The 15,775-nt window shown below is 27.4% G+C and overlaps 2 protein-coding genes across 2 annotated transcripts in view; both read right to left on the reverse strand.

Annotated features, from left to right (window-relative positions):
- LOC107445576 (tRNA Selenocysteine associated protein) overlaps positions 1 to 15,775 on the reverse strand; it is a 363,438-nt gene that overhangs the window by 37,552 nt on the left and 310,111 nt on the right. The window lies entirely within an intron of this gene.
- The window catches only part of LOC107445588 (Tyrosine aminotransferase), a 43,905-nt gene continuing 38,155 nt past the window's right edge, over positions 10,026 to 15,775 (reverse strand). The window contains exons 11-12 of the mRNA XM_071182468.1: positions 11,728 to 11,826; positions 10,026 to 11,630 (exon numbers count right to left, since the gene is read on the reverse strand). Coding sequence (XP_071038569.1) covers positions 11,457 to 11,630; positions 11,728 to 11,826 — 273 coding nt within the window. The 3' untranslated portion in view covers positions 10,026 to 11,456. The remainder of the gene's footprint in view (positions 11,631 to 11,727; positions 11,827 to 15,775) is intronic.

Consider the following 15,775-nt stretch of genomic DNA (forward strand, 5'->3'; position numbering starts at 1 on the left):
AATTTTTTATGCTTAATTAGAACTAAATGTTTCTTATTTCAATTTTTTTTTATTGCAACATTCAATTGAGGAAATAAATTTTAATGAAATATTGAAATTGTGCAACTGGAAGTAAATTTTTTTTCATTCAATCATCACATTATGCCTTTTACAATTGTCCAATAGTTTGGTTTTTCATTAATCTTCTGTTTTATTTTTCATTAGCTCTATCAAAAATTAATTTTATTTATTTTAAGATCAGATAGTTTTTAAATAATTGTCAAAATATTCATTTGAGTACTATTTTTATAATATCCAAGATTTCTTTTAACATACACAAGGTCAGACTTTTAACTTGTCTGACAAATTTCTCTATTTCTTGCATATTTTTACTTACCGATTTTACAGCTTACTTTGTTCTCTCAGTTCTCTTTTGTATGTCCTATTATTAATGTCTTTCTAACAAGTTATGAAACCAGCTAGATTCTTTATACACTGATAAATTTGATAATGTTAGTAGAATTTTTTGTTTTCTTACTCTTAACTTTAAAATATTAAATTTAAACTCTTGGTTTTTATTCATATCTATCAATATTTTCCTATCACTTTGTTAATTTCATATTGTAATAATTTTGTAGTAAAAATGATGAGAGTAGTACATATTATTTGTTTACCACCCCTTTGGTTTAATTTAAAGATGTGTTTAAAATATATTGAAAAATAAATTTCTTTGTCTTATATCTTTTTATACTGTTTCAATTACAATATTCATTACTTAAAAGAATAAAACTTTAATAATATATTGCGGGTATATTACTATAACTAGAAAGCTAAATATTTTAATTTTGTATGATTGGATAAGATTTGCGATACTAGATAACTCTTCAACTAGCTGTATGTGGAACCTAAAAGTAAGTGTTTGAACTGAACAACTAATATGACAAAAACTAAATTTTATTTTTTTGAAATAGCTGTTATATTGGAAAAATTTACTGTCCCCATAGGTCAACTGTATATAATGGTCTCCACTTTTCTCTACTTTTTTCATCAAAAATGCAATACATGTGCTTATTATTTTTTTTAATAAATATGGGTTAATTATTATATTTTTTAATATTTTGAAAATTACCTTAATTCACGCTAGTTTCTTGATTTTTCTTCTTCTTCATTTCAAAAATAAATCTTGTTTTATTTATCATATATTAAGAAATGTTTAAAAAAATGCCTTACATTATTAATATAAATTTTTTTTATTCGTTTAAAATTTTCAATTTTTGAACAAGTAGCCACTGTCAAAAATTCCACTACTGTCCAATAGCAAAATGTCCTAATTTTGTATCTAGTTATAATATTGTAACCATAATATGAATTATGTTTTTACCTGCCAATCTACTTGGATAAATATATACTGAAATTACCTTAATAATTTTTTTATTGAGTAAAAGAAAAATGGATTTATTGTAAGGTAAAGTAGCAATTATTCAAAAATCCAATTTTCCAAAAATTTTTTTAATATTTCTTTTCTGATAATCCCTAGAAAAAAAATTAACCCTTAGATTTTTGCTACATCCTTTTTTCCAAAGACATTCCTTCCCCCCTTTTTTTTAATATCTGTACCACAGTTTTATAATCTAAAAATAATCGCTTACAAAATGCTTGTGACAGTGTTCCAGTTCTGAGTCAATACTTTTCATAATATTTTTATGAAGCATCACATTCATAAAAAAAAGATAATTTTGGTCTTTTATATTAAAGATAAATATTTTCTTCTTATTTCCGTTCACTTTTCCATCAATTCTCATTTATCTCTTCCGCCTTAACGCCTGATAATACTCAAGATTCCAAGACAGAGCTTTGTACTTCAATTTTATTTAGACTCTCTTCACAATAGGTTACGATGTGCTGTTAAATATATTAAATATCTGTGCCTTATGTTTTTATTAATTAAATGCTTGTTCCAGTTTTTAAAAAATAAAACGAAAAAACCCCAATAAAATCGAATTTCTGAATGGGATTTAGATTTGGACAAAGAAAATTGAATTTCTACAATTAATAATAATAATTGTAGAAAATAAGGATAAGAAATTTTTCTTTCTTGCTATCCCTATTTATTGTTACATTTTCCTATTGGGTTGTATTTTGTTCCTCTATATAATGAGTAGGCCAATAACCTAAATGCACATAATTTTTTGTACTTGAATGCGTACTTTAATTAGGGCTGATGAACATCCTAATTGTATAATTTTTTTCCTCCAGACATTCAAGCTAGCTGGGACAATTAGCATGAATAAAATAAAATTAATAAAACGAGCTTATTCTAGTTTGTTTTTTTCGTCCAAGATTTAGTTGTAATGGTTATATAATAAACTATATAACAAAGCAATTCACGAACGAAAATGTTCTATATAATTGCGGCTCAGTGAAAAATAAATGGCTCAATGCATCATTTAATTAATCGTTAACTTAATATAAGCGCAGTAACAAAAATTCATTTTGTTATTGATGTAAGATGGAGTAAAATAGACGTTACAGAGCACGTAAGTATGAAAATTCTAGTAAGTGAACGTCATTTAATTAAATTTAGCGAAGGCTTATTTCCTACTTTAGTTAATATTATTTGTATCTTATTTATGCACGTGAATTTCAGTTAATATTTTTATTAAAATGTTACACTGTTGATGAATATTTAAAAAAATGTTTTATTTGAAAATTTCATAATAGTAATTATTAATTATAGTTTCTTGAATAGAAGATACAAAGTAGAATATGTAGCTTGAAAATAACATATTTTCTGGTTTAACAAACCTTTCTAAATCCGATGGTTTTGATGTTTACTTGCTGTTTAACAAGCATGTTTACTTTTTAACTATTAAGTATTACCATAATTATAAATCATATGTCGTTAATTCATTCTTTGATAAAATTCTTGAACTATCTTAATTAAACAAGCTGCTAAAGTAAATGTTTTAGATCAAGACAAGTTTACTGTAATTAACAGATCATAATTATTTTCTTTTCTTTTTTATTCCCTTGAAACAATTTTTGTAATTTCGGCAAAGATTATGATTTTTTGAACACTTACTAGAAAGGTGCTCAAAATCTCAGGAAACGTTAATTTAACGCTTAATAATATACTGTTTCTCTTTTTATTCATTTATTTTTAAATATCAAAATGTACTAATTTGAGATTTTAAATTGTTCCTCAGAAACCACTTACAGATTTTTCTATTTCTACATATTTATTATATATATTTTATCAATAAAAGAAGGAACAGACGAAATCATTAGGTAGTAGCTTTAAGCTCTGTTTTCCCCTACAGGAAGTTTTACAAATTGTCTTTTATTTGCAATTACCACTTTTAAAGGGAAGGGGAATGTGAAGGACTTTACCAGGGAGTCTACCCCAATCAGAATTACTCTTTTGCTGTCATCTTTGGTAATAACATCGATTTATTCTTTGTGGTGATAGAACTCCNTTTTAAATTATTTATTCCCGCGAAATAATTTTTATAATTTCGGCAAAGATTATGATATTTTGAACACATACGAGAAAGGTGCTAAAAAAATCTCAGGAAACGATAATTTAACACTTAATAATAATTAATATCCTGTTTCTCTTTTTATTCATTTATTTTTAAATATCAAAATGTACTAATTGAGATTTTAAATTATTCCTCAGAAACCACTTATAGATTTTAGCTATTTCTACATATTTATTATATATATTTTATCAATAAAAGAAGGAACAGACGAAATCATTAGGTAGTAGCTTTAAGCTCTGTTTTCCCCTACAGGAAGTTTTACAAATTGTCTTTTATTTGCAATTACCACTTTTAAAGGGAAGGGGAATGTGAAGGACTTTACCAGGGAGTCTACCCCAATCAGAATTACTCTTTTGCTGTCATCTTTGGTAATAACATCGATTTATTCTTTTTTTTTCCCAACCTGATTTGTGATGATAAAACTACCAGAGATAATTTTTTGAGAGCTTCCTGAATGACTCATCTAAAATATATTGATTTTGCAGAACTTTGAAAAATCAATAGCTTTGCCAAATTATTGTTAAATATTGAAAAGTTTTATTATTTTCCTATTATATTCTCACAAGTACCTAGGTTCTTTTGCGAATTTTAAATAAATATAAGAAAAGTTTTCTGTGGTTTAATGTATTTTGGAATATGTCAATTAATTGCTTTGGACATTTAAGAAATAAATTAGCAGTATATTATTGAAACAAATCGTGATTAGAATTTATAAAATTTTAAAATTATCTTTATTGTGTATATGCTAGTCTATGTATATTAAGAAAAAAAAATTGAGCAACATTGTATTTAATAATACAAAAACGTTATTTTAAAACTTGTTGGAAACTAGTACTAATACCGCATCATTCATTCCATTGGGTTACAATGAATCTAATATTCATTTTACGTGAATTTTCTGGAACTCAATTGGATTGAATATTATTATTGTTTGCCAAATTTAAGCTATTTTTCTGACTGTAAGCATTAATTAGCAAATTTAACTATTTTAACTTGTAACTATAATCGAAACTCGTTAACGTCAACTCGATGGAACACAGAAAATTTGTTCACGTTATTTGTTTGAAATTTTTTGTCTATGACAATTGTATCAATTAACAGATATTTTATATTTATGTCTAACATGCGTTCTTTGCGATGATGATTCATTGTAGAATGGTGCAACCTTATGCTAAATTTAAATATCAAGCAAATTTAATAAATCTATAAACTAAACAAATACAGTGTGTGGGAAATAGTTGTTTGCCTTCTAATCCGATTCTTTGCCTGTCACACAAATGATTGATAAATTTACATAATTTTCATAACTGATATCAGCGCCCTCTATTTGTGAGTCAGAAATTAATAACATTTTCTAAATATAAATCCTTACTTTGGATTTATAAAATAATGTCAAAAAAAGTGTTTTTATCTTTTACTAAATAATGAATCATTTATAATTTTTATTCTATATTCTCATAATAAACACAATTAGTTACTTTGAAATTTAAAATTATTAACTTTAATGGGGAAATTACCAAGAACATAAAAAATTTGTTCACGTTTAAAGAAATTCTTGTTAACGAGATTCGAATGTATTTACTACTGTCCTGAGTAATGAGTTTCATATGTATTTTGGTACCGAAATATTGATTCTTTTTACTGTTAAATTTGTATGATATAAGTGTACACGGAAACTTAAATGGAATGTTATTTCTGTGAGATAGTGCTGCAATCCTTTCGATTGTGACAACTGCTATTAATTTTGTTTTAGACCTTTTGACTTCAAATTTTTCGTCCTATTTGTTTTTCTTTTAAATTTAATCTTTTTTTTTTCCCTTTTGATAAATGGAAAACGAATTATATAAATAAATTGCTATTAAATTTTTTCCTAATCAGCCGGCGATATTGTGTATAGCTGTTCTTGTTTTACAGCTTCTATTAACAGTATGCTATTTCTGTTGTTTTCATAAAATCTTAGAACGGCAATACAAAATGGCTGATAAGGTATCGAAATTCGTTATGGTTGATAGTCTAAACCAGTGTTTCCCAAAGTGTGGCACGCGTACCCCCAGGGGTACGGGAACAGTTTAGCGGGGGTACGCGTTCTTATGCGAAATATCTTGCAACAAACGAAATATTCAAAAAATTTTATTTGAAAACAAAGCTAGCCATGAAAATTTACGACTACGTTTTTTTCTTTTAGCTATTTTTTGCAGAATTAATAATTAATGGTGTCAACAGCCAGTTGTGATTTTTAACTTTGGTGCAATTTTTTTATTGTAAAGGTTTGTAATAAACTCTACTTATTTTGATTATTTTTATAAAATATAATTTTTATCCATATAATTTATTACAGCAAAAACAATATCATCTTTCTCACTGATGCAAATAAAAACTTATGAACAAAACTTTGTACCAAAAAGAAAAATAAACATATTTTTAAAAAAAAAATACATTCATTTTTTTTATTAGTGGTACACAGCATTTCGAAAAATTTAGAAAGGGTACGCAAAAGTCATAAGTTTGGGAAACACTGGTCTAAACCATAGAACATTATTACATTACATTATTGTATTGTATAGGATTCTAATAATGTACTGTACTGCCTTGCAATTAAAAAAATTAACGTAAGTGCTTCATGATAGATTTTGAGGAAGTGGTGGAACTTTCTAGATGAAGGGTGGAGAAGTGGAACTTTCTAGATGGTGGTTCGCGGAATCCTAGGATTCCGTGTAAGAGTGAAAGGGATTTCGCGAATTAGTACTTTTAGTTTTGAAACCTCTGATTACAATTAAATGTAACTTATAATTCATAGTTTATTTAATCTTTCGGTTGCTTTTATGAAATTATTCCAAGTAAAAGGCCATTGAAATGGAAAGAAAATAGAATATTTCTAATAACAGTATACTGAACAAATTATGAAAGAACAAGCATTCATAAAATATTTCACTAGTATTTCCTATCGTACTTTTCAAAACAAAATAATATAATTCTTTAATGAAGTAGCATGTTTCCGTAAAAACAAACTTCAACGTTTATACCAATTCTTTAAAGTTATCCTTTCGAAGTAAGCCATAATTTAGCTTATTTTTAATCCTTTTCAGCTTATGTGTATGCACTAGAAACTAATTCATACCTAGATTAAATATAGCACAAGGATTGCAAATTTAATTGCCGAACATAAAACCTAATTTTAGATTATTAATAATTAGAATCTTAATTCCTTTCATTAAATATTTTAAATATAGTCTTTTATAGGTTATAATGATCACAATTACCTTAAATTATAATTATTAAGTAGAGGCTCCACCGAAAGAATGTTGATTGTTTAGGATTCGGTAGCCCAAAAAAATTGAAAACCACTGGGCTAGACAACTATTTTCTTTCGATTGCTAATGCGATGAAAGCTAAAATATAATTTAGAAAAACTGAAAACAAAGTTTATTATATAAATTTTTTTTTAAGTATAAAAGTGCTAAATGTATAAAAATTTCAATTTTAAATTTTTTGTCATTTACGTTGATTTTTCTAATGCACGGCAGTATACGATAATCAATAAATAGTTTCTATATACATATTGGGTTTTCAAGAATTATGATAAACTTTTAAGAGTTAACTGTGTCTTGCTGATAAAGTCTCACTTTTGTTGAAAAATACTTATTAAAACGACTTATTAAAATTTAAGATCGCGCAATTGGCTAATCGAGAATTTTTTTTCCGCGATTTATTTGTTAACTTTTGTTGATCACATATTTAAAAACTTAAAACGGCTTTTTTGTTTTTGAGTTGCTCTTTGGACAATGCAAGTGCCATTACATTCACAGTTTCTCTTAAAAAATGTTAAATCTAGCTTCTTTTTTTTAAAAAAAAAATTACAAAATATTGTAATAAAATAATTGTTTATCAAAAAAGTATATCTATATGTAAGGTTATTTTATTTATTTTAAAATGAAAAAAAAACATATTTTTATTAACACATAAGTAAAGATGCATAAAAAAATGTTAAATTCCGTTTTGAAGTTGTTTTAAAACACAAATTATTACAGTAAAATAATAATTTTTCTGCAATTTGCCCATTTTGTATGACATATCAAAATTACTTTTCTGGCTGTAAAGATTAAAATATTTTGAAGACTGCATAAAATTTAAGGCTAATTTTAACACATTTCTTATAAATATAGCAATTATAAATATGTAGATTTTACCTATATTCTTCTCATTAAGAAACCACTGCTCTAATACCATGTAGAACTATTTCCTGCTTACGAAATAACTAGCCCGTGGATCACTAATGTAAGTATTTTTTATTAAATGATATAAGTATTTGTATATTAGTATTAAATGCGCATTTATAAAACATTTTGTGTAAGATGTAAACAGTCGACTTTTTCAGACGCCAAACAGTGAAAAAGATATTGGCTTCTAATACTAATGCACATGTGCTATTAATAGTGCTTCACTCTTTTGCTATAGCACAATCATGTGAAATATGTGAACTGCAAATGCTCAGTCTTTGTCTATCATGTATAAATTTACTCATTATATTAATTATTCTTTGACTTACTTGAAAAAGGTAGCAATTAGTGTAAATATTTCGTCCAATATCGCTTAAAATAAAAATTAGTCATCTATATTTTTAGAAGTATTACCATTTCCATTGGGATTAAAAATGCATTCCAAAATTTTTTCTCTGTATTTAAGCTGTACAAATAATGTTTCAAATTAATAGAAAAATGCGTAGTATATTGGATTGTCAACCTAGTATTTTATTCCTCCTCATATTGTTCAATATTTGACTTTAATCTGACTTTGTCAAAAAAAAATAAAAATTTAAAAAAAACCCGTATTTGTTTATTTCTTTATTTTGTTTCATGTAACAGAATAATATTAAATTTTTTTTTCTATTTTTACGTTTCACAATTCCTTCAGATACCATGAAAATTTAATTCAAATAATCAATGCACGTAATCAACTGATAATCAAATTTTTCTCAGATCTCATCTTGACTTGTAGTGGCATCTTCATATAATGATAGGACTTTGTAATGTACCAGGCTAAAAGGAGACAGTGATTTCGCTTTTGCGTTATAAAACGTCGAATGAGCCAAAAATTGTATAGGAAACGCAAAAAAAAAAAAAAAAAAAAAAAAAAAAAAAAAAAAAAAAAAAAAAAANAAAAAAAAATGTTATGACCTGAGACGATTGGGAAAAAATAGCTTGCCAGCAGATTTATTATGACAAAATTGTAATCAAACTTCAAATATGTATGTGTGTGTGCAGGGCTCGAGCTAGCCCAATAGGGCCCCCCTCTGCTTCAGTAATGAAGAGCCGAACTTTACGGAGGTATTTACATTTTTCACCTCATTATTGATATATAACAAGAAAATTGACTAGAGCTTAAAATAGCTATAAAGTCCCCCCCCCTCCAGTGGTCAGACGAAGTATTGTTCTGTCCATTTTGATGATTTTCTGACTATTCTATGTTCTTCATGCTGAATGCAGTTTTCTGATTGTTAACTTGGTCATCTAGGTGCGAAAAATTCATACCCTTGCTAACATTAGGGCGGAATTAAGCTAAATTTTCGCAATTACGATGGCTCAATTAAGCTAATCAGAAGCCCATATTTTTGTAAACATATTGCATTTTGAAATATGTAGAAATTCAGTCATTTCATTGGGCAAATTTGACCATCGTAATTGCAAATATTCAGCTGAATTCCTTCCTAGAAAGCCACGGATTTACGAAATATTGAATTTTTGTGTTCATACTATAGATTAATGAAGAAGTTAACATATAACTGATGGATTTTACACTGTATTGATATTTTAAGAAAAAGTTCATTAAAGAAGGAAACGTAAAATAAACTTTCTATTCGATTAGGGGGCCCGGGGCAGCTGCCTATGCCTTAGTCAGATTCTGCATGTACCCAGGGCTAATAGGAATCCGCTTGAGCGTTATAAAACGTCGAATGAGCCAATAATAAAAATCGTGTAATAATCGCAAATAATAAGTTATGACCTGAGACGCGTGGAAAAAAATAGCTTGCCAGCAGATTTATGTTGACAAAATTGTAACCTAATTTCTAATATACTCTATACTTTTCTTCTTTAATGATGGCTGAAGGGGGAAATAAGAATAATTCTTAGAATCAAATGACATCGTTACTTATTCTTGATACAGATGTTCAATCAGTCGTAATTAAAAGTCTTGATTATTCCAATATGTTTTGAATTTCTTTGTTTCGTCAATAGATAGAATAATTTTGAATGTGCATATTAATAGATGAATAAAGAAGTAGAGAATTCATATTTTAAATTGCCATCAGTTTTTAATATAAAATTATAGGATATAGAAGTCGTACACAAAAAAATATAATGGTTTAAAATCTTTTTTGCTAATGGGTCTAATTTTTATGAAGTTTGCCGCTGTAAAGCGTCTGAAATTAAGTAGAGGCTGTAAGAACCACATGGTTTTTGCTGAAACGGTTTTTTTTAAAACAATGAATAATATATAAAGAAGATATTTTTAACAGAAGTCTTTATTTTAAAATATATTTTTAATTTACATTCTATAATAGCATTATAATATGTATATTCTTCACATAACACTATTCGGAATAATGTAATAGTAAATAAGTTTAAATAACAGATCGTAACAATAAAAGTTCATAGATATGTTTATAATAGTAGTACTTCTTTTCTGTGTAGTAGCAGTATACCCTACCTTTTATGACCTAAAATAATTGCCATAAGGTGGTAAACGGTATCAAAATCAGTTTTCATTCTATTATCAACGTGTAGGTAAACTCTTCTTTTACATTTTCCTTAAAAATATTAAATGTAGTTTTTAAATTTTTCACAATTAACAAAAAGAAAAGTGTTTTAGTAATTTTAAAACATTTTACTTTATTCAAAGATCGCATTTTGAGGGGAGATTCTAATTTTCAATTTTAAAATATTAAAATTGATTTTCACATTCTATTTTTCATTAAAAAATATTTTGTTTCATTAATTTTATTTTTAAACCTGTCGGCAAACAATTTTATAAATGGCAAATTTTTGAATTAATTTTTTTTTTTTGAATTAAAGCTTTTAAATTAAAATATGATACTCAAAGACACTTTAGCTCTAAATTATTGCATTTGGTTTTACTTGTTGTGAAAAGTTCGTACGACTAAAATTTTTTATGTGGGGTGTTATGTACTGATTGCCCTTTATATATATATATATCCTTGTAAAAATGAAGGCTCAAATTCATATTGAAGAGAGAAAAACGTTTTTTAAACTCTGAATAATCATTATTGAGGCCAAGAACAGCAAAGGAAGGATTAAAATGATCATAAACCAATTTATTTCTCTACTAGGACTGGAATTCCTCCCTTTTTGTTAGATCCGAATTTAAATTCCATCCTCAAAAAGATGATTTTAATCCATCCTTTACTTATATTGACCACTAAATATGTCAACGTTTTTCAAGCGAAATTTTAGAAAGTAATATTTTAAGTTATTCATATCTACCACATTTTATGCAAATATTTTATGAAACGTATATGCAAATCTAAAAAATTCGGATTTTTCATTTTTTCGCAACTCTTAAGTTAAACCTTTATTTAAATATTTTCAGTAGAAAATCTTAGCTGCCACTTTCTGATTTATTCCAGGTCCTACCAACGCCGGTTTTTGTTCTATCTCACTTGAATTATAATTTGTGATCCCTAATTTGCGTAGTTACTTTTAATCAATTTTAATTAAGGATACTAAAAATCCTAAAAATGTATATTAAGTGTGGTATCTACCTTTAGAAAATATGAAAACAGAGTTTACCTATACCTTAAATAAGAATACAACCGCTTTTAAATAAATGCTTTAGATATAGCAATATCTCAGTCAAAGGATAAAACATTTCTATGTTTGAACACAAATCATACAAGATCTTCAAACTTCTTACTCTCCATCAGACTTGGAGCGGCATCTGCGTCTTCAATAACATCTCCGTATTGTATGACGGAGTGGGTGAACTAAGAGTGTAGTGGTTGGTGCAGAACTCCTTGATGCGTTCGCAAGCTTCAATCATTTGTTCCTCTGGAACCGTCAACACTATTCGGAAGTAGTTCGGATAGTCGAAGCACTGAAATAATAAAAGCCATATTTTCACTAAAATCTATTGAATTAAGGTTTGATACCTCTTTGACTGAATTCATTCTGAATAAGTATTGATAACTCACACATCCGGGAAGGCAGAAGACTGATTGCTCCGACATCAGGAATTCAACGAAATCCATGTCATGCTTAAAAGCTGGGAAAGATGATTTTTGAATTCCAACCTAGCAAAATATTATTGTATACAATAAGTAAAACAACTAATTTCAACAATGTAAGAGTATGATAAAGCACGTGAATGTAAAAAAATTATATTGTTAAAGCAGGGGTCTGTTTAGAAGAAATTTGGGTCCGTCAACGGACCCTTCACAAAATATCTTTTCATTAAAACGGACCTTTCATAAAATATTTTAATTTAAAAACGGACCCTTCAGAAAATGATTTTTCTTTTAATCGGACCCTTCACAAATTTGTTTATCTTCATTATTGTTTTGTTAATTGAATAAACCCTTCCCAGAGGGGAAAATAAGAAAGATGGATGTAAACGAATAAAGTTTTGTCTTCAGCAGACGCTTCTTCCATTATTCGTCAGAAATGAATATTCTGCGTTCAGCAGTATAGGCTAAATACCAGATATTTGTATGTTGTATCCCTAATTTAGAAGCAGCAGTTGCTGTTTGGTTTTGAAAATGTAATTTTTTTAATTATAATTTTACAGGGCTGAGCATAATCTTGTATGTCTTTACAATTTAAAAACTCCTTCAAAAAGTTTTTTGCAATAACCGGACCCTATTTGCACAAATTCATAAAAGCCGGGCCCAGGTTGAAAGAATGCGACTTGACGTTTATTTTATATTTACAAATTACGAAGTAATTTTTTCACAATTTTACAAAAACCGGACCTTTTACAAAATGTCTGGACAGACCCCTGGTTAAAGACATTAAGCAATAGTTTGTCGCTGTTGGAGAGGACAAATGTTCTTTTTTTCCTCATTTCGTTTTTAAAAAGTTCTAAAAAGTAGCGTTGTTGTACTGTTTGCATTTTGTGTATGTTCTTATTCGTCATTAAAATGTGTTATCCGTAATTTTGGGTTTTTAGTATCGATTATTTAGTATCCATATATGTAAGGTGCTATTGCACTATAAAGCACTATTCTTTACATATATATTTTTAAATCGTTATTTAGAAGAAATTTATAAAAGTATATACATTAGAGGTCGTAAATTAATATTTAATTGAGGAAGAAAGTTTTTAGTATGCCCGATCCTCCCTTAAGGAAATAAGGCATGTATTTTGTTGATTAAGAAAATTACAGCGATACAGATTATAAAATATTTAAAATAATTCACCATGATTCATAATAAAACTAAACAATTAAAGATAAATATATAAATATTTTTTATATGCTATCAATATCTACCGAATCACTTGTGCGGAAGGCGAAGTGAAAGACATGAAAACTGGTTTGATTGCCTGATGAAGTTCGAAGAAATTTTCTAGTAATAGACTTTTGGCTTCTTTTTGTTTCCTACAGCCATCAAAAATATTTCAATGTTTTTAATCCTGTCTTTCTTTGTAGTGATTCGATTTACACATTGAGAAATCATTTTTGTTCCTCGCTTAAATATTAATTTACGACCTCTATTGCGTATACCTTTTTTACTTAATTTTGTACAAAGATTCTGAAAATATACATTAAGGGCAGCCCTAACGAAACACCTTAAATAAAGAACGCAAAGTCTAATCTTATAGAAATAAAAATTTGCATGAATGGAGTCATTCGGATCAAATGTCTAAAAATCAATAGTTTGAAGCGATTTGAAATTAATATTATTACCAAGCTTTAGCTTTTCTCTTTTAAACCCGCCCCTAAAGTTTCTACTTTTTGGATAAAGCTATATTTTGTATTTTCACAAAAACCATGAAATGATTCTAAATTGGCAAGAAGCCGTAATTTTCAAAAAATCTTTGACCTAAATATAGTATAAATAGCTATTTTCTTTGTTAGAGCTATTGTCTCTGGTTGTGATTTTTTGAACTATTTTTTGTAAAAAACTTGAATGCCATGCCATGACTTTTGTTGTATTGTTTCATAGTTTAAAAATTTTCAAATATATACATTATTATATACGTGAGTATAACACACAGAGTTCCTGAAATATTTTATGAGTATAATCGAACTCACAAAAAATAAATAAATAAAAAGGAGTTTTTCAGAAGTTGAATAAAATATTTAAATCTAGTATTCTTCATTTATCACCGTTTTGCTCATAATTGTAGAAAATATCACAAAAAACTAGTTTAGTTATTAGATAATCATTTCTGAAGTTATTTATGCTAAATTCATAATTAAATCATAAATATAATAATATTTATGTATGTAATTTAATATATATGCAATTTAATATATATGCAATTTAATATATATGTAAATTAATGTATATAATGTAGTACCATCATGTACATAGCTCCAGCTGGCATAACAGGCTTTAGTCCTGGTACTTCTGCGATAATAGAATAGGCCAGAACTGCATTTCTCTAGAAATAAATTTTAAAATTAAATTACACAAAAATGTAAAAACAAATTTTAAAAAAATCTGAGTTTATCTAAATTTTACTGACGCACTATTTGGAGTTGAATTTTTTGATTGATTTAAGCTATATTTTCCGTCCTAATGTGACAAGTGTGAAATTCTTTATATTACAACAATTCTTCCTTGTTAGTTCTTATAAGAAAATTAAGCTTTTTAATTCGGATGAGCAAACCAACCAAGTTGATTCTTATAAGCAAACTAAAGTATTAACTTATCTTATTAATTCTAAAAAACAAACTAACATTTTAACTAACCTTGCTAGTTTTGGTAAGAAAACTAATTTAACTAGCCTTTTGTTAGTTTTTGTGTGCAAAACTTGTTAGTTGTAAGCAAACTAACAAGTATCTGCGATGAACATCATCCATGACCGTTTTTTCTTTGGAGTGCTCATGACCGTTTTTTCTGCTGAACATGACTTGGATTTTACATTTTTTTCAGATAATTCCTTGTACCAGACAAAAATACGGGCTATTTCTTTACCACATCTTAACAGACTTACTTAAAATGTCTAAAAAAAATTGCCGAAAATTTAATTATTGGTTTACTCTATACGGAGATTTGATTTTTCTCATAATAAAAGAATCGAAAGAAATTAAGATTCTTTCTACACCATTCCTAGTCGTCCAGAAAGACTAAAATTTGTGAAAGGTACAAAAAAGTACTTCCACGTAAAAGGCACAAAAAGAAGTCTGTCTAGTTTACATTTAATGCACTTTCTAAGCCCATTTTTTCAAATTATTCCTCCTTTTTGTCTTCAAAGCATTTAAAAATATGTTTTATATTTTAATTTATGAAATTTTATGACAAGTATTAGTTTAAAAAATTATAATTGTTACTTTAATTCCTTTTCTAAATTCATGCATAAAAATTGGTTCTTATCTGTTCCGGGAGATCTTAAACAAATTGTACAGATTATTTCAATAATATTTAAAAAAAAAAAAAAACATAATTTTTATTTTAATTCTCAGTTTAAAGAAATATTCATGCATAAAAATTGGTACTTATCCGTTTCGAAGGACAGAAAAATACTCATTACCCCAGTACCTGCATACCTATATTAATATATTAGGTAACTTTATTAGCATATTAGCTACCTATATTAGTATTTTAAGTGCCTATTACCTATAGCGCCAATAGTACTTATTACCACAATTAATTAAATGTCACCAGCTTCAATAACAGTATGGTAATTTTTTTGTGCGACCCCCAGTAACGTAAATTGCATGAAAATTTTATGAAAAAAATACTGTCTTACAAAAATAAAGAAATACTAGGAGGCTTCGCCCCCTGCTCGCTATCGCTCGCCATCCCCCGGAACTGCTTTCGCCGTTCATTTCGGATTGCTTCGCAATCCGATGCTCGCTTTGCTCGCTCATTGGATACGTTCTTAACGTCTAGCTTTTGTATACTTTTTAGAACACTGAAGTTCCGAAAACTTTTCACTGTAGAAAATTCTAAACCTGTACATTTCAATATTAATTTGAAATTGCAAACAGTTCACATATTTTTCTTAATCACACTATTCTAAATTTCAGTTGTTGAGAAAAGTAACTGTTGTAAGTTTTGTTTTAAAGTCTT

The sequence above is a fragment of the Parasteatoda tepidariorum genome, chromosome 6, assembly GCF_043381705.1.
Source record: "Parasteatoda tepidariorum isolate YZ-2023 chromosome 6, CAS_Ptep_4.0, whole genome shotgun sequence".
Taxonomy (NCBI): domain Eukaryota; kingdom Metazoa; phylum Arthropoda; class Arachnida; order Araneae; family Theridiidae; genus Parasteatoda; species Parasteatoda tepidariorum.